The 18160-nt window shown below is 34.8% G+C and overlaps 2 protein-coding genes across 4 annotated transcripts in view; one reads left to right on the forward strand and one right to left on the reverse strand.

Moving 5' to 3' along the window:
- PSMD1 (proteasome 26S subunit, non-ATPase 1) overlaps positions 1 to 18160 on the reverse strand; it is an 89243-nt gene that overhangs the window by 33125 nt on the left and 37958 nt on the right. The gene's annotated exons all lie outside the window — the stretch shown is intronic.
- On the forward strand, positions 379 to 17771 carry HTR2B (5-hydroxytryptamine receptor 2B). Of its 3 annotated transcripts, none has more exons than XM_082690850.1 (4): positions 379 to 523; positions 2269 to 2328; positions 11281 to 11481; positions 16560 to 17771. In XM_082690850.1, exons 1-4 carry the CDS (start codon positions 445 to 447, stop codon positions 17453 to 17455), a joined length of 1236 nt encoding a protein of 411 aa, XP_082546976.1. In that variant the 5' UTR covers positions 379 to 444; the 3' UTR covers positions 17456 to 17771. The 3 variants fall into 3 exon arrangements, with proteins under 3 accessions (XP_082546976.1, XP_082546975.1, XP_082546974.1); XM_082690849.1 differs by lacking the exon at positions 379 to 523 and adding an exon at positions 1788 to 2115; XM_082690848.1 differs by lacking the exon at positions 379 to 523 and having other exon boundaries at positions 1788 to 2328.

Below are 18160 nucleotides of genomic sequence, written 5' to 3' on the forward strand. Positions count from 1 at the left end.
GAGAATTAACTGTGTTCCACAGCCAACACATAAAAGCTGAATAGAATCTTGTTTAGAAATTAGAACTCTGGAAATCCCTACAAGGTTCACAGGGCACACTCTTTACAGAATGAAAGCTCTAGAATCTCTAGACTATATCTTAATTTTTCTCAAAAAAGAAAAACAGCTCAGTGTTAATCCAAAACAAAACTATGTTAAGCAAAAATGACAGAGTTTATTTCAGTCTCTCAAATACCAAAGAGAGCTCTTAAGAATACAATATGAATAGGGTCATGAACTGGTTTAACATACTTAACTGGTAGTTTTATGAATTACAATGAATGCTGCTGCTTTCTAAAAATGGATGTATCAAAGAGGAAATAATTTCCTTGGCATGCCTGTAGCTCTACAACACATTTGTTTCATTGCTTTTAAGCGTCTGTGTGGGAGGCTCTGAATAAGTCAATGAGAGGACTTCAGTCAGAGAAGCACGCAGATCTACTGAGCAGATCAGATGACATGCTCAGGAAATTAACAAGAAGAGGTAAGTATTTTACAAATAAATAGATAAATAAATAAATACGTATTTTACAAATAATTATAATTAATCTAAAGATTTTTTCCCTTTCTTCAGAAAAACTGCTACTGTATCTTTCATTTCTATTCAGTGGCTTAAAAACCAAAATGAAAATTTTACCAATGTTACAGGAGAGATATTTTATATAGGATTTACAGATTTTATTTACTTGAGAGGGAAAGAGACAGAGAGTACAAGTGGAGAAGCGTGCTGCATGCTGAGCAGGAGACCCTGACGTAGGGCTCAATCCCGGGACCCTGGGATCATGACCTAAACCAAAGGCAGCCGCTTAACTGGCTGACCCATGCAGGCACCCCTGGATTTACAGATTTTATGAATTAATGGTTTAACCTTCCTCTTAGCTTATCCTCCTTCCCAAGGAAACTGGGGAGGTTATAGAAAAAAATGACTACTTAAAACAAAAAAAGAGCTGTTTCAAATTTGGCATAAAGTGATAAATTTGGAAAATACTTGTGGCAGCAATAGGCTTTCTCTGAAAGATGATTTTATTAAAAACAATTATTTGGATCCTATTAATACCTATTTTTTTTCCTTCTCTCAAACTAAAGAAGTTTTAAAATGTTGCATAAAAATGGCTATTTCATCAGTATTAAGATAAACCTGACCAGATAAAACCCAATTACAAATAAGGATTCCTAGCTGGTAAATCATTCATATGGACTTAGGTGGGCTTGAAGAATTTCTAGGTGGGTAACCATTGTGTACCAAAAAGTTCTATTCAGAACTATGTAGTGCTTTAATGTTTCTTTCTTCTGTACATATTCTAAGGTAAAGGTAAAAAGACATTCAAGGGTCAGGAAACATCTAGCCTTTTTTTTTTTTTTTAATATCCACTGAAAAAATTAATGCATCTCCTGTTTCGTGACCTGCGGCATATCAGGAACACGACTGTGGAAATAAGTTGCATTGTCACAAATGCACAAGGGACCTATTGAGATGGGAAGGGCTACTAAGTTCAAGAATTATTTCTGTTTTTTTGAAAATAACAAACTAATGCAATCTACGTATTTTAAATCTAGAGGGAACTCTTTGAACTCATTGGCATTCAAATTCAAACATGAGTCTAGTTCTACAGCAGAGAGAGAGAGAGAGAGAGAGAGGAGAGAGAAGACAGAGAAAGTAATAAACAGTCTTTCTTTCACAGCTATCAGTTTCTTTCACTAAGCCTTCTGAAATCTGAGCCTCTGCAGAAGACTAAACCCTGGGGCCTTACCTACAGAAACGGACAGAAGCTTGTATGCTCTCATTTTCAAGAACCCAAAAATTTTTTTAAAGGAAGAAGTCAACTTTGGCTTTGAGTGTTTGGCCTGGGTACAATGCCTTTAAAAAGCAGATGACCAGCTTAGCTACCGACCATGCAGACCATTGTCCGGAATTGGATCACATCACACGAAAACAGCGAATGGGCTTCTCTTACAGAATATCAGAACAGAGCAGAATTCCTGAGCACATTTTGCAGAGCTCCTTTCATCACTTAATCTTTGCTAACTGGTCTGAATTACAGACAGAATCGATACCAGAGGAAATGAAACAGACTGGTGAGCAACAGGGAAATAAACCGCGCTGGGCAGCTCTTCTGATACTCCTGGTGATAATACCCACCATTGGTGGGAACATCCTTGTTATTCTGGCTGTTTCACTGGAGAAAAAGCTGCAGTATGCTACTAATTATTTTCTAATGTCCCTGGCAGTGGCTGATTTGCTGGTTGGATTGTTTGTGATGCCGATTGCCCTCTTGACAATAATGTTTGGTAAGTATTTCACTTTGCTCCTGGCATCAAACCACAGAACTATGATATACTATCAGAGAAATGGATACTCCAATCCTTAAAGATGGACTTGGACCATTTAAAGATAACAGTAGGTAAACAGTCCCTCATTTCCATCATCTTCTACTGTTGATAATGAGTTTTAAAGAGCAAAAAAATAATTTCTTAGAAACTATTCTACTCTTTCCCCAGCCATCTAATAAAAGTCCAATAACCATTTAATCATTTAAAAAATCATCTAAGTTTAGCAAGATTCACAGATTCTGCATTCATCGACTAAAAATTACAGTGAAGAACAGACCTAAACTTTAACTTTCCCATTATCAATACTTTTTTTCCCTTGACCAAGCAACCGCAAGGACACTTGTGACAGCTGGTTATGTGCTGGGTTATTGAGTAATAATAAAATCTTCGAATCACTTAATTCCAATTTGAATCACTAAACACCAATTTAAAATTGGAATTGTTCTAAAAGTTCTTGTTTTTTTTTTTTTTTTATCATTTGTGTATTTTAGCCTTAAACATAATTCTTTAACACATGTGTCATGTTAAGAAAATATTATGTTTAATTGCTAAAGGAAATGGTCTGGCTCACAGTGTCCTAAGAAATGATTCATCTGTTTAACTTTTATGATTTCTAATGATCCATGTCCTTGATACACATAAGAAAAATCTGATTCAAAATAAAATTAAATATTAAAAATTTATTAAAAATGAACTATTAAAACAAGTGACCAAAACCTGAGTTATTACAATAATAACTTGATATTAAAATATTAGTTTGTTATAAGAAAAGAGATAATATTAAAATGAAAGTTTTTACTTACGTGTATCATCTCTAGTTACAGAATTTGGGTAAATACAAATAATTCTGCTGACAAATTATTAGGGCTTCTGAGAATCAGTATAAAGAAAATACTTAACTTATTCAGTGTTTTGCATAAATTGATATTAGACTCATTGACTGCTTAAAAAAATGATTACTTGTAGCAGATAGGGCTTCTGGAAATTATGTTTATATGGTGAGGATAAAAATATTTCAGGTTATAGAAGTAAAGTTTATTTAACTAGAATATGTGTTAGAAGAAGACTAAAAACTCCAATTAAAAAAATCCTCCAATTTAAACTATTGTATTTAGGTTTAAATGCTACATTTTTAAGTAATTATAGAAAGATACCTAAATTAAGTGTTTGATCTCCCAAATGAGATGGTAACAGGCTAAACTTTCCATTCTAAATTAACATCTAACCGAGGCTTTAAATTCAATAGCAGGGCAAGCAGTAATAACTAAGGTTCTACAGCTTTAATGGACTCTCTAATCATTAATAATATTCAACTATCCCTTCTTTTATACATTTGTAATTTTTTGAATATTTTAGTACAACATGTAACCATGGGAAGTAATTAAGAAATTTTACTCTAAAGGAGAACCTAAAGGATCTTGATTCTGAAAAAAGTTTGAAAGAAATAAATGAGGATAATGTAGAAACATTTATGTATATTTGGTAAATACTGTCGATGCCTGATTCAAGGCTCTTATCTCCAAACACAAATACTAATTAATCTGTAAAATCACACTCTTTATGTTTTTGCTAGTCGTACAGAAAATGTTACAATGCTCATCTTATACTATCGTAATATTTAATTGATATATTATTTTGATTAAATGAGACTGAATGAGTTACAGAGAGCTGAATTTTAACTCTAAAGTCCATATCACACATCCACTATTTGCAAATTACTGTGGTAGATACTCAAATTATCAGCTAAATAGTTAAAGAATCTTAAAAAGCTAAGTTTCATAGTATTAAAGTGATTAGATAAAAGAGAAAAACAGATAAAAGAGATAATTCCGTGTAGTCCACAGAAAAATTCCTACAGTCCACAGCTGTAGGTATCTGCAGCTGACGACTGAGCTTATATTTAAATTTTTGGGGCCCAAGATATTCTTGGCAATAAATGGTAGCAGAAAACCCAACATATTTTAACATAAAATATATGGAATGTCTTCCTATTTATGTCCTAAATAACTATGATATGTTTTAATTACATTTCATTCTTTCAAATGCTTGTTAATTTTTAAAAAATAAAATAAAATCTTCTGTGGTCCAAACACTTCGACTATTAGTAATGAAGCCAACACTGGGGGATTAGATTTTTAAAAACTAACCTGGGAACTTAAACACTACTTAAAAATTATTGCTTTAAATTCATTATTAAAAACATTATTCCATTTCTAAGAGAAAGTATATGAGAAAATGCATGCTCTGCACTCCTAAAAACTTCAAAAGGATGCATTCATAAACTGGAAACTGCACATTCTATAAATTGGAACTTGACTTCAAACACTAAGATTTTTATAGCCCTTCACATGTTAACAAATACAAAGACTTCCTAAATTAATGCAGTTATAAGAATTTTTGATAACATTAAAGGGGAATAGATTTTGTGTATTTTTCTCTCATTGTAGGAATCATCTTCTGAACTTCAGAAGTCTGTACAAACAAAAGTGTCCCTGATTCTGTAAACATAAAACATTAACTACCGCTGAGTAGTATGAGTGCTTTTAATTATCTCAGGGAAATTAAATGAAGTAACAAAAGAAACTTTACATTAGTTAATGTTCTAATAAAATTAAGTTTTGAAGAAAGGAGAGCAGTGAAACTTTAAAAACTGACTCATGCTGAGGAGTATGTTATTCAACCAATGATTTACATAATATTTGATTATATAATATTGTTTGCTTTTTTTTTTTTTTTTAACAGAATTTCTATTTTAGCAAGATTGTGATGACTGGCCTAACATGGTCTCTCAAATGAACTGTGATACCTATCTCAATCTTTCTGCCACTTCTTCCACTCTGGAAGCACTAGACTTAACCTTTGCTTTGTAGGTCTAGTTTTGACTGTCTTGTGTATAATTCCCAAAATCCACGATCATAAGTCTTAAAAATGCCTACTTAGAAGGCATTTAGAAATACCTCAATAGGATGTAAAGGAAAATAGAACATCATATGCCAATATAAAAAAGATAGGATGCTCACACTTTATGAACTTCTCTGAACTTTCTCTCATTAAATAAATGATTAAAAATGTAAAGGAGAAAATACAGTGTTTGGTCATTCATTGGTCATTACTGGTTTATTTATAACTTAAGTTTTAATCCATGTCTCACAATTAAAGTTGAAACAGTATCTATGCTATAATTGCAAGAGGCTGTAGAAAATAAAATGGTTGCAAGATAGGGATCTGAAGCAAGAGATCCCAGGCACTGAATCCTGAAATAGTCAACTAAGGCCCAGCACATTATAGGCACCAGTAACTGGCAAGTATCAGCAGAATATGAGAAGAGTTTATATACCTTAAATACGTGATTTAGTTTAGATGTGAATCTGACCAGAGAGGTGAAACAGATATACAGCAGTAAAAGAAAAAGAAAATCAGATATTTATGTGGTGAAATGCTGCTCTACCCAATCTTAAATGAGGAACCAAAGCAATTAAAGGCACTTCTTTTTGGAAAGTGGAAATTTAGGGTGCCTGGGTAGCTCAGTCATTCAGAGTCTGCCTTTAGCTCAGGTTCCCCGTGTTGGGCTTGGGCTCCCTGCTTGGCGGGAAGACTGCTTCTCCCACTCCCACTCCCACTCCCCCTGCTTGTATTCCCTCTCACACGGTCTCTCTGTTAAATAAAGAAATAAAATCTTAAAAAACAAAAAACAAACAAAAAAGGAAAGTGGAAATATAAAAAACCAAGAAAAGAAATTTTCTAAGTATTAAATCACTTGAAATGCTAAAAACACTATCATATTAGACATCTAATCCCAGAGTTATTTTATATATTCATATGTAGTGGGAAAATGACAACAAAAACAAAACAGAAGCTTCATAATAAAAACTGAAGCACTCATCTATGTCCTCCTTTCCTGAAAGATAATACAAACGTAAGCATTTCTGAGAATAAAAAAATGGGTACTTTGAGAACCCCATGTCCTTTCTGGCTATGAGGCTATTTAGGGTTTGTCCTACTCCAATAAACTCATGAACTATTTACCTTGGTAAACTCTATAGGCACAGTCCCCTTGGGACAGCTTCAAAAATACAGTCATTTAAAATTCTCAGAAGGCAAATATCTTATGTCTCAGATTTATAGGTTAATTTTAATTATTTTTCTGAATTAATCATATAACTCAGCTTTCCAAACTAAAAGCCTGCCGAAAGAGTAAGCGGGTTTCAGATCAAATGAGTGCATCTCACCAAGAAATGTGGAGTTTCTGGTTAAAAACACTCAGGTTTCTACAGCCATTAAAAAGAAAGCTAAATAAATAAATAAATAGCCAAGCATGCAATGTATATAGGTTATTTATGTTTGCTATTTATATATATACACACACACACATATAAATATAGAGAGTAAAAGGCATACTTTCATGAAAATTTAAAGTTAAACACATTCTCATACCTTTAAAAAAATAAAAGCTTTAAGTTCAGTTGGCTACATGCACTCTTGCTACAGCAGACAGGAGGACAAACATATTGGTTTTACGGTGATGATATGACTTAACATTTACTTCTTAGTAGGAGTGTTTTAATGGGTAGGCTAGTTTCTGTCAAACAGTAATAGTAATAGGAACTAACATTTATAGAGTGCTTTCTTATGCCAGACATTGTTCTAAACACTTTACATGTATTACTGCATTTAATCTTCAAAGCAATCCTATAAAATTGGTATCATCATCATTATCACCATTTTCCAAGAGAGGACAGAAGAATAATAAATAAATGGCAGAGACATGATTTGAACCCCAGAGAATGGACTCCAGAATTCACAGTCTTAACTCATTCTTTTACACTGCTTTCTCAAATGAAATGAGAAATTATGCAACCGTAATGGTCATATTTGACAAACAGCCAACATTAACATCTGAAATAACTTTACCTAACAAGTGAGACATAGAGTTTTCTCTGGGGACAAAGCAGACAATATATTTTTTTTCAGACAATGTTTTTTAAAGTTATATTTCATATTAAATGATACAGAATACTTGGGTCTTAAATAATACTTGTACGAATCTTTGAGATGATCACCAGATCTCTTTTCTGAGGAAGATATGAGACCTGGGCCCATGTCTATGAAGTTGTTGCCCCTTGTATGGAGACAAACAGAAACTGATGTAATTGAACGGCAATTCTACCACCCCTTATGTATGGTGGTATTTGAAGCATGCAAGTCTTCATTTTAAGCAACAAACTTTGTGCTATTAATATTTTTAGATAAATAATGAACTACATATAATCCACAACTCAGCAAGATTGTTATGCTCCTATAATTACTGACCTGTAATTATTTCAGACATCCACAGAAGTGCCATTATTCAAACTTTACTGAAATTAAATTCCTCTTTAAGACTAATTTGGGAGCAGGTGAGGGAAGAGGTAGGTTTTTTAAAGAAAGTTTGTGCACATATTGTGAAACAACAAATACTATACAATTTAAAAGTTTTCCTTCTTTTGCCTTAGCTTTTATGAAAAAGACAAGTTCAGAGCCCCAGAATAGCAGTAATTAATTTAGTTCAAGTACCTGATAACTTATTTCCCTTATATTGACTCTTATATATGTTTTTCTTTCTGTATAAATCTATAACTGGCCCATTTGAAATAGTATAGTAAGTTCTTATGGAAGTAAGCTGGACATAATACATTATAACAAATAAATGAAATTATAAGTCCTTAAAACAAATTAAAACCCTAGTAAAAATAACAAAGTTTTGGAGTAGTTAATCTACCCCACACCAAAGTAAGAAACTTTTCGGACCCTGAGCCTATCAAATTAATACTAAATGAAAAGATAATTTTAGAAATTAAAGTATCTGGACTAGGGAAAATCCCTTTATAACCCAAGAATGTCTAGAACTGTTTTTAATTTGTATAAATTCTTAGATTACCCAAATCTGTTTTAGGCAGACAAGATTTTTTCTTTATATAAAAGATTTTTCTTTATATAAAAGATTTCTACTAATTTAATGCTGTCATATTACTTTTATGTTCATTTCATAAAAAGCCTATTGACTAGTACCTTCATGAAACTTTCAATTATAAAGATTAATAATAAAGATCCATCTCTCTTAATCCTAAACCTGTATCAGTCTCCCTAAAGAAAATTACCTATCATGCTTCAGTATTTCTACTATTAGTAATCAGTACTGACTAAAATAATAAAATTCTAGCAAACTGCATTAAATATCTGCTTCATGCACCAAAATTAGAGTTTATTTTATTTTTTTAAGATTTTATTTATTTATTTGACAGAGATCACAAGTAGGCAGAGAGGCAGACAGGGAGAGAGGAGGAATCAGGCTCCCTGCCGAGCAGAGTCCAATGTGGGGCTTGACCCCAGGACCCTGAGCCAAAGACAGAGGCTTTAACCCACTGAGCCACCCAGGCGCCCCAAGATTTTATTTATTTGAGAGAGAGGAAATAGCGAGATAGAGCATGAATTGGGGTGTGTGTGTGAAGGGGTGGGGAGAGGGAGAAGCAGGCTCCCTGCTGAGCAGGGAGCCCAAAAGAGGCTTCAAGCTCATGACCTGAGAAGCAGTCCCTTAACCGACTGAGCCACCCAGACACCCCTGAAAATTTGGATTATAAAATAACTTCAGGGCGCCTGGGTGGCTCAGTGGGTTAAGCCGCTGCCTTCAGCTCAGGTCATGATCTCAGAGTCCTGGGATCGAGTCCCGCATCGGGCTCTCTGCTCAGCAGAGAGCCTGCTTCCCTCTCTCTCTCTCTGCCTGCCTCTCCATCTACTTGTGATTTCTCTCTGTCAAATAAACAAATGAAATCTTTAAAAAAATAAATAAATAAAATAAAATAACTTCATTCTGTTGGAAACTGAGCCTAACAAGGCTTCATTGGAGCACTAAAGAGCTTTCTCTTTTAGTCCACAATTAGAGTCAAATTGTCTATTTTCCAAAGACTTGTACTTTTTACATGGCTTCCTGCTCATGGCTACTAGGTTTATGACTAGAATTTCCCAGATCTTAATTTAAAAACATAACCCATAATTAGAAAAGCTAAATAGGCAAGTTTAAAACTATGATCAGTATCTCTTGTTATAGTTCTATATTTGAGTATTTTTCTATTTTCTACTCAGTTCTAAATGTAGAACGTCAGGACAGTTTAGAATGTAACATCATTTCAAGTAGTTTCCACTGCACAACTCTTTCAATCATAGATTATTTTCACTCTACCTGAACTGTTAGTTTAGTTAAACTGAGGTCCGTTGCAGCCTTTCAGTGTCCAAAGTCCTTTTCTACTTATTAACAGAAAATCTGAATACTACGACTAAGAGGGAGAAAAATCTAACTGATTAAGTTTCTCTCTAAAGACAGATTTCTCTGCCACACTTGATTTATTTTGAGAGGTCTCCTATAAATTTCTTCCTATGATGCATTCTGAGCACCTATCCTACAACAGTGAATAAATGTTGGTGCATCTTTTAAGACCCAAGATAATATAATGTTCCCCAGAGTCTTCTAAAACACTGCTTTTAAAACATTAATTTGTACGCTTTTGAAAAAAAATACTCCAATCTATCTCAAAACTCTTTCCCTAAATGATAGTCTTTCACTTATTTATTTTTGGTGTGGGATGTTAACATCTCTCTACCCCCAAGGTTCTTAAATTTAAACAGTTTACAACTGAAGAGTTTCTTGGTGCTCTGAAATCCTAAAATGGTATCTCGGTCTTCCTTCAATTATCCCAATTATCTGTCAAGGTCAGATAATCATGCAAAAACTAGGAAAAGTAGTTTATATTTTTTAGTGGACATACAACAATTAAACTATAAAAAGGATTTAGATACTCTCATATATATACGACATTTGTTCTGCACAGAAGTAATTTGCTTTTATTGCAAGGTCTAAAATGTGTGTGTGTGTTAGAAATGTGGTTCTAAATGAAATATTTTAGGGGAAACCCTAAAGTAAATTCTAGGTGTTTTGGAATCGCAAATATATATATACTGGGTGTATGTACAAAATATAACGTATCAACCCATATGTGTTATAGATACTTGCCTAAGTAAATTTATTGGAAAACTACATAGGATATTCAGTACCATATCCAAAACTGAATTTTTTCCAAGTTATTATTTCTCAAATGCTTAAGACTGTATGTGGCATAGAATAAATTTTTTTAATAAGACTTTGTTACATAAATTAAGTACTATGTTTATCCTGACACTTTCTTTTTAAACCATAACTCCCCAGTGCCTGTAGTGAATGATGAAATATGGAAGGATAACAATCCATTTTTCTTCAGAATAATCTGAAGTCATTCCTTTTGCAAACTTTATTTAAGAACTACTTCTGTCAAAAAGAAAACTCCTATCATTTCACTTAATTATTTCACCAAATGAGAATTTGCTATAAACAAAGATCACGCTGCTAGTTATTGCTAGAAACGAGTCAAATCCTAGGCTTTACTGAGATTCCCATTCTAATACTCTTTTTTGCCACATTGTATTGCTTCCTGTATATGGTAAAATATTCTTTTTATACAAAAGCAGCTTAAAAATTAATTTTATTTGACTAGCAAGGTTAAGTTGCAGTTGAAACACTGTGGAAATTTTTAAAAGATCACAAAAAGAACAGACAAAAGAGCAACTACGGTCAAATGAATGCTAAAAATGCTAAACTGCTGATTTTGAAAAAGGGTGTTGTGATTACTATACAAAACAAAAACTGTATTTAAAAGGGACCATTTACAGAAATGTATTTATTATTACTGAATCCATTATCTAAAGTTATACATCTTGTGGAAGTTAACTCATAAAATTTCAAAAAGTAACAAAATGTTTAAAAATATATATCACTTTAAAAAGAAACTGTAAATTGAAGATTGCCATTCAAGAGAATATGCTTTTGTTTTGTTTTTTTTTCAGAGGCTATGTGGCCCCTCCCACTTGTTCTATGCCCTGCCTGGTTATTTCTTGATGTTCTTTTTTCTACTGCATCCATCATGCATCTCTGTGCCATTTCCGTGGATCGTTATATAGCCATCAAAAAGCCAATCCAGGCCAATCAATATAACTCACGAGCCACAGCACTTATCAAGATTACAGTGGTATGGCTAATTTCAATAGGTATGTGGGGAATGTCAGGGTGTGGGGTGGTATAAATAAACAGCTTTTGGTTTCTTTTGGGTTAGAAATATACCAGGCCAGGTAGGCTGTGAAACTTAGCATAAGAGGTCAAGGCAGACTACTGATATACTGATACACCAACACAAGCTCTTTATGCCATGTCATCATATAAAATCACACTATCAACAACATGTGTGAAAAAGCAAAAAGTTCACGACCTCAGAAAGAATCATCTTTACAAAGGTTACTGAGATATCTTCCTGCTTTGATTTTGACATGCAGGAAGACTAAGTCTGAAAACAGGTTTTGTTTTTGTCAATAGATCATTAAGGTCTAGGGAGCATGCAGAATCTCGAAATTAGTATTAAAGTAACAAAAAAATAAAATGCATCTTCAATCACACTTAAGAAGATAAAGAGGAAAAGAGAAACAAGAAAAAAAAAACCAAACACTTTGTATGCACATACTAAAGACCATAAATTCATCTTGGAAGCCAGTATGTATGAGTATAGAATAAAGGCAGTAAGTATCTACATCAGTGTTCTGGATATATGATTAATCGGAGGTTTTAAGAGAGATGCTAGCGATATTCAGAAATGATTTACATAAGAAAATAGTATTTCTTCTAAACTGCCTTATGCCCTTGTGCCCATCTTTAATGCTCAAAGATAGCTTCTATGATAGAGTATCCTAGCATAAAGTACAGCAGAAATAATTCAGACCTCTTATAAGTTAGTATCAGAAAAGATTCACAACAATTACTATGATGATCATCAATAGTCTGACTAGCAGATTCACTTCTTCCTAGAAAAAAAAAAATCAAAGAGCAAAAAAATCAAGAGAGATCTGGAATGCTAAAGGAAAACCATAAAAAAGACATGGTCTTTCTCTAATCAAAGTAAGAACACTGGGCAAAAAAACCAAGATAATGAAAGTGACCTTTATGTTCCTGAAACAATAGCAGGGCCAAACCTCTTTTGAAAAGTTTGGAGGTAAAAGTCCAGAAGAAAGCGAGAGTGTTATTACTCTGGCTTGTGAAGATATCAGGGCCAAGGAAAAGTCTATTCAGAACGACAGGTTTGTAAGCAGAGAGATAGGCTAGTTTTGGGGACAGATGCTGATTGACAGAGCAGAAAAGGCCCCCCAAAAGAAGCCAGAGAAAGGGCATGGGAGATAATGGGTAACAGTCACCAAAATTTAAAGTGGAAAGGAGGGAAACAGTAGCTCATGCCAGAAGTCCCAATCTTTTTGGTAAACTCACTGCAGTAAGGGAGAGATGGGGGAGACAGTGTGAGGTATGTGTGTGTTGGGTTAAGGTGGAGGAAACAGGGCAAAGGCAGGGAGAAAACAAGAGAAATGATCCTTAAGAAAAATTAAAACATTTGAAACCATGAAATATGATCAAGCCAATAAATAGCCTACTGTTAGAAGTGATACCCAATTAAAGCTGGTTCGCATGAATCCATAAGCAGATCAAATCTCTGTTGCATACCTGTGACATACTAGATATCAAGAATACAAAGATAAATTAAAAAGAGCCTCTATATTCAAGGAAGGCAGATAATAAACAAATTAGACTAATACAAAGTATTAAGTAGGCAGGTAGAAAAGAATAAAAAGAAGACTCCAGATTTACAGTTTTGGAAGGGATCTTATAAATTCACTTTTTCCTTTTATAGATGAGAAAAGAAACCTAGAGGTTTTATTTTTTAAAAAGATTTTATTTATTTATTTGAGAGAGAGAGAGAGCGTTAACAAGCAGGAGTGGAGGAACAGAGGGAAAGGGAGAAAGAGGCTCCCTGCCCTGATATGGGGCTCAACCCCAGCACCTAGGATCATGACCTGGGCTGAAAGGCAGATGCTTACCGATTTGAGCCACCTAGGTGCCCCAAAATGTAGAGGTTTTAGATAGTTGGCTTAAAGACTGTTAACAGCTTTTCAGCACCAATGCCACAATCAATGCTGTGTTCATTTCATCACCCTTTGTTTGTAGGACCAATGACAATTTAGTAACTTTGTAGAAGAAAAAGCAGATGATTGGGTTAGTTCGGTTTTTAAATTCTGCAAAATGCTGAAAAGAGCTCGCTTTCTTCTGGACTTAGTTATCCTCAGTAAGACCTGGCAAAAAGTAAGGTATGAAAGAGTAAGGGGATAAGGGTATAAAAAGTACCAGCGAAGACTTATGTTATTGGCCACCGATTTGGTTGAAAAGGTAATGTGAGCCTTGAAGGAGGTTAACAGAATGTGAAAATAGAGAAGGATGAATGGACTAGAGGTCAACATAACTATAAAACGAAGTCCCACAGTAGCAGGGCAAGAAAGGGAAACTTCACACAAAGTTCTTGGTTTTAGATATAAGACTGCTTTAAGAGGGTTTGTGGATGCCTTCAGGAGTGCAAATAATAATAATGAGGGTTGATACACCAGAAACTAATATAATACTGTATGTTAACCACACTGGAAATAAAATTTTTAAAATAGTAAAAGATATCAGAATGGAGTTCAACAGACACAAAATGAAGATGTCAGAAGGGTCATCAATAAGGTCAAGCCATGGAAGGTAACAGCAATGGAGTGGTGGAGAGGAAGGCTTTAGCAAGGTGCTGAATCTACTGAGGAAGATGGGCAGAGGTCCTGGAGGTTGGTAGATGACCTGCATGGAGAACAGAGTATTGTAAGCAGATTATCAACAGACTTCAAAAGGGAACGGTTTTGGGGAGAAAAGTGGAAAAATCACTTAGAATTACCAGGGTACAGCAGGGGTCAGCCAACTTTTCCTGTAAACGGCAAGAAAGTAAATATTTTGGGCTTGCGGGCTCTAACAGTTTCTGTCACAACTACTCAACTCTGCAGCAGGAGAGTAAAAGCTATCACAGGCGATTTGTTAACAAATAGGGATGACGGTGTTCCAATAAAATTTTATTTACAAAAACAGGATGCAGGCCAGATTCAGTCCTCAAGCTGCAATGTGCTGACTTCTAGTGTAGAAGAGTAAGTATAAAGAATCCACTTTCTGGTGGGAGAGTTGAGGAAAAGTAGAAAAAGCAGTAGTCTCCCTGTTAGAAAGTATTTGAAGAAAATATTTTCATCAATGGCTCTTCAGTTACCATAAAAAGGCTGTGTACATGATGAAGTACTTTCAAATTCATAAAAAACAAAACAAAACACAAGGATTCTAGAGATTTCTAAAGATACAGTTAATTCAAACTTCTTTTTAAGAATCTGCTGTTTCAAAGGGAAAGGATTCAGGATAACACTTGTGTACTTGTCTAATAAGCTACTTCATGTGGCAATATCATATTTAAATACCCACTCCATGGTATTTAAAACATTAGAAAATTAGCATGAGATATATTTCTTTCATATCTGTTAGAGGAACTCTCAACCTGAAAATAAATTTCATTTGGAATGTCTTCTGCAGAAATGTCTGTTCATGTCTTCTGCCCATTTCTTGATTGGCTTATTTGTTCTTTGGGTGTTGAATTTGATAAGTTCTATCTATGAATTTGATAAGTTGAATTTGATAAGGCTTTTAAATACTACACCTTTATCTGATATGTCATTTGCAAATATCTTCTCCCTTTCTGTTGGACATCCAAGTGGCCAATGGACACACGAAAATGTGCCCAACATCATTCAGCATCAGGGAAATACAAATCAAAAACACAGTGAGATACCCCCTTACAGCAGTCAGAATGGCTAAAATTTACAATTCAGGAAATGACAGATGTTGACAAGGATGTGGAAAAACACCTATGCTGTTGGGAATGCAAGCTGGTGCAGCCACTCTGGAAAACAGTGTGGAGGTTCCTGAAAAAGCTGAAAATCGAGCTACCCTATGACCCAGCAATTGCACTACTGGGTATTTATCCTAAAGATACAAATGTATTGATCGGAAGGGGTACATGCCCCCCAATGTTTACAGCAACAATGTCCACAATAGCCAAACTATGGAAAGAGTCTAGATGTCCATCAACAGATGAATGGATAAAGAAGATGTGGTATATATATACACAATGGAATACTATGTAGCCATCAAAAACCCAAAAATCTTGCCATTTGCAATGACGTGGATGGAACTAGAGGCTATGATGTTAAGCAAAATAAGTCAATCAGTGAAAGACAATTACCATATGATCTCTTGGATATGAGGAAATAGAGAGGCAGGGTGGGGGGTCATGGGGGGAAGGGAGGGAAAAAAATGAAACAAGATGGGACTGGGGAGGGAGACAAACCATATGAGACTTTTTTCTCCCCCCATATGAGACTCAATCTCAGGAAACAAACTGAGGGTTGCTAGGCGGTAGGGGGGAGATAGGATGGCTGGGTTACGGACACTGGGGAGGGTATGTGCTTTGGTGAGTGTTGTGAATTGTGTAAGACTGATGATTTACGGACTTGTACCCCTGAAGCAAATAACACTTTATAAGTAATTAAAAATAAAAAAAAGGAAAGTAAATTTCATGATTCATATGATCTCAAATATTTAAGTAGCATTAAAAAAACAAAAACAATGAACTCCACTTAGTTTTCCCTAAGTCGTCAGAGGAAAAGATTAAGACATTCATAAATTACAAATAATGAAAATGTCTATTAAATCAAACTGTGTAGCCTCAAAGACAACAGTCATCTATCTAGAATTAAGATACTGCATAAATGTATTCTGAAGTCTCTTTAAATCAACTACATTGGATATAAAGATAAAGCAAATTCTCTTCTGAACTACTTTTTCTTAACCTGGGGATAGATCAATAAACACAAACAGATTATGAGAAATGGAGAATAAATGACATTCTCTTCTATTTTGTAGACATACTACAGCTTTAGGGAAGCTTAAATTATAAACTTGAAATCACTAATCAATCTCTGTTTAAAAATACCGGGTTTGCTTACTTGGGTCTATTTGTTAAATCTTCCTTTAATTAAATGCTTTGACAGATTCTGCACTGTGTGTACTAGGAATGAAAATTGACTAACCATTAACCACATAAAGTCACTAAGATAAACTCTAAAAGGACCTAATCTAAGAGTCAAAGGTCATAAAATTAACTCAATTTATCTTGTTCCCTCTTCCTTAGGCATTGCCATTCCAGTACCCATCAGAGGGATAGAAATTGATGCAGGTAACCCAAGCAACATCACCTGTGTGCTGACAAAGGATCGCTTTGGCAACTTCATGCTCTTTGGCTCACTGGCTGCCTTCTTCACACCTCTGGCAATCATGATTGTCACCTACTTTCTCACTATCCAAGCTTTACAGAAGAAAGCTTACTTGGTCAAAAACAAGCAACCTCAACGCCTAACATGGTTGGCTGTGTCTACAGTCTTCCGAAGTTCCAAAGAAACACCTTGCTCATCACCTGAAAAGGTGGCAATGCTGGACAGTTCCCACAAAGGCAAAACTCTGCCCAACTCAAGTGGTAAGATACGAAGGCGAAGAATGTCTACAGTTGGAAAAAAGTCTGTGCAGAACATTTCCAATGAACAGAGAGCCTCTAAGGTTCTAGGGATTGTTTTTTTTCTCTTTTTGCTTATGTGGTGCCCCTTTTTTATTACAAATATAACTTTAGTTTTATGTGATTCCTGCAACCAGACTACTCTCAAAATGCTCCTAGAGGTATTTGTGTGGATAGGCTATGTTTCTTCAGGGGTGAATCCTTTGGTCTATACCCTCTTCAATAAGACATTTCGGAACGCGTTTGGCCGATACATCAGCTGCAATTACCGGGCCATGAAATCAGTAAAAACTGTCAGAAAATGTTCCAGCAATACCTACTTCCGAAATCCAAGGGCAGAGAACTCCAAGTTTTTCATGAAACATGGAATGAGAAATGGGATTAATCCTGCCATGTTCCAGAGCCCAATGAGGCTCCGCAGTTCAAACACTCAGGTTTCCTCAATCATTCTATTAGATACACTTCTCCTCACAGAACATGAGGGTGACAAAACTGAAGAGCAAGTCAGTTATGTATAGAAGGAATGTCAGTTTTCATCTAATTAATATAACAATGAATTAGGTGATGAAGATGATATAAATGTACCAAGAATTACCAAGAATTATAAAAGAAGAACTTTATGTCATGTATCAAATCACCTCTTTAAAATAAGAGGTATCTATAAAGATGTACAATTTTCTTTATTTGGACAAAACTACTCCATGAAAAAAATTATTCTGTATAGCTGAAAGCAAAAACAATCCAGCAGTCTGGCTAAATGTTAAGGTATTCAAATGAAATAAAATTAAGTAAATCAGTAAGTTTCAGTCTTAAAAATAAACAATGTCATTGTAAGAATTTGTTTAGTTCCTAACTGTATGAAAGCTGTGCTAAGAATGAAATAAGACAAAAAAGCATTAACCTCTTCAAAGCCTTAAAAACACAAGGCGTAACACAGAACAACAATGAGAGGAACAGAAGACTAAAAATAAGTGCACAGAATGATCGCATCTGGAGGTAAGCTAAGATTGTCACTGCAGTCTGGCTCAGTTAAAGGTAGTCACGATATTGCTTTGATCTAGAAACTTGTGACGGAAGGGGTAGGGAGGACGGTTGTTGGGTATCACACAAAGTAATAGGATCTCGGAACTAGAGCTGTTTGTTAAATGTCTGATACCAGGTACATCTACTCACCAGAAGTGGGTCTAACTTAGAGAACGAGAGGATGCAAATGAAATCACTCC

The sequence above is a fragment of the Mustela nivalis genome (genome assembly GCF_964662115.1).
Source record: "Mustela nivalis genome assembly, chromosome: 11".
Taxonomy (NCBI): domain Eukaryota; kingdom Metazoa; phylum Chordata; class Mammalia; order Carnivora; family Mustelidae; genus Mustela; species Mustela nivalis.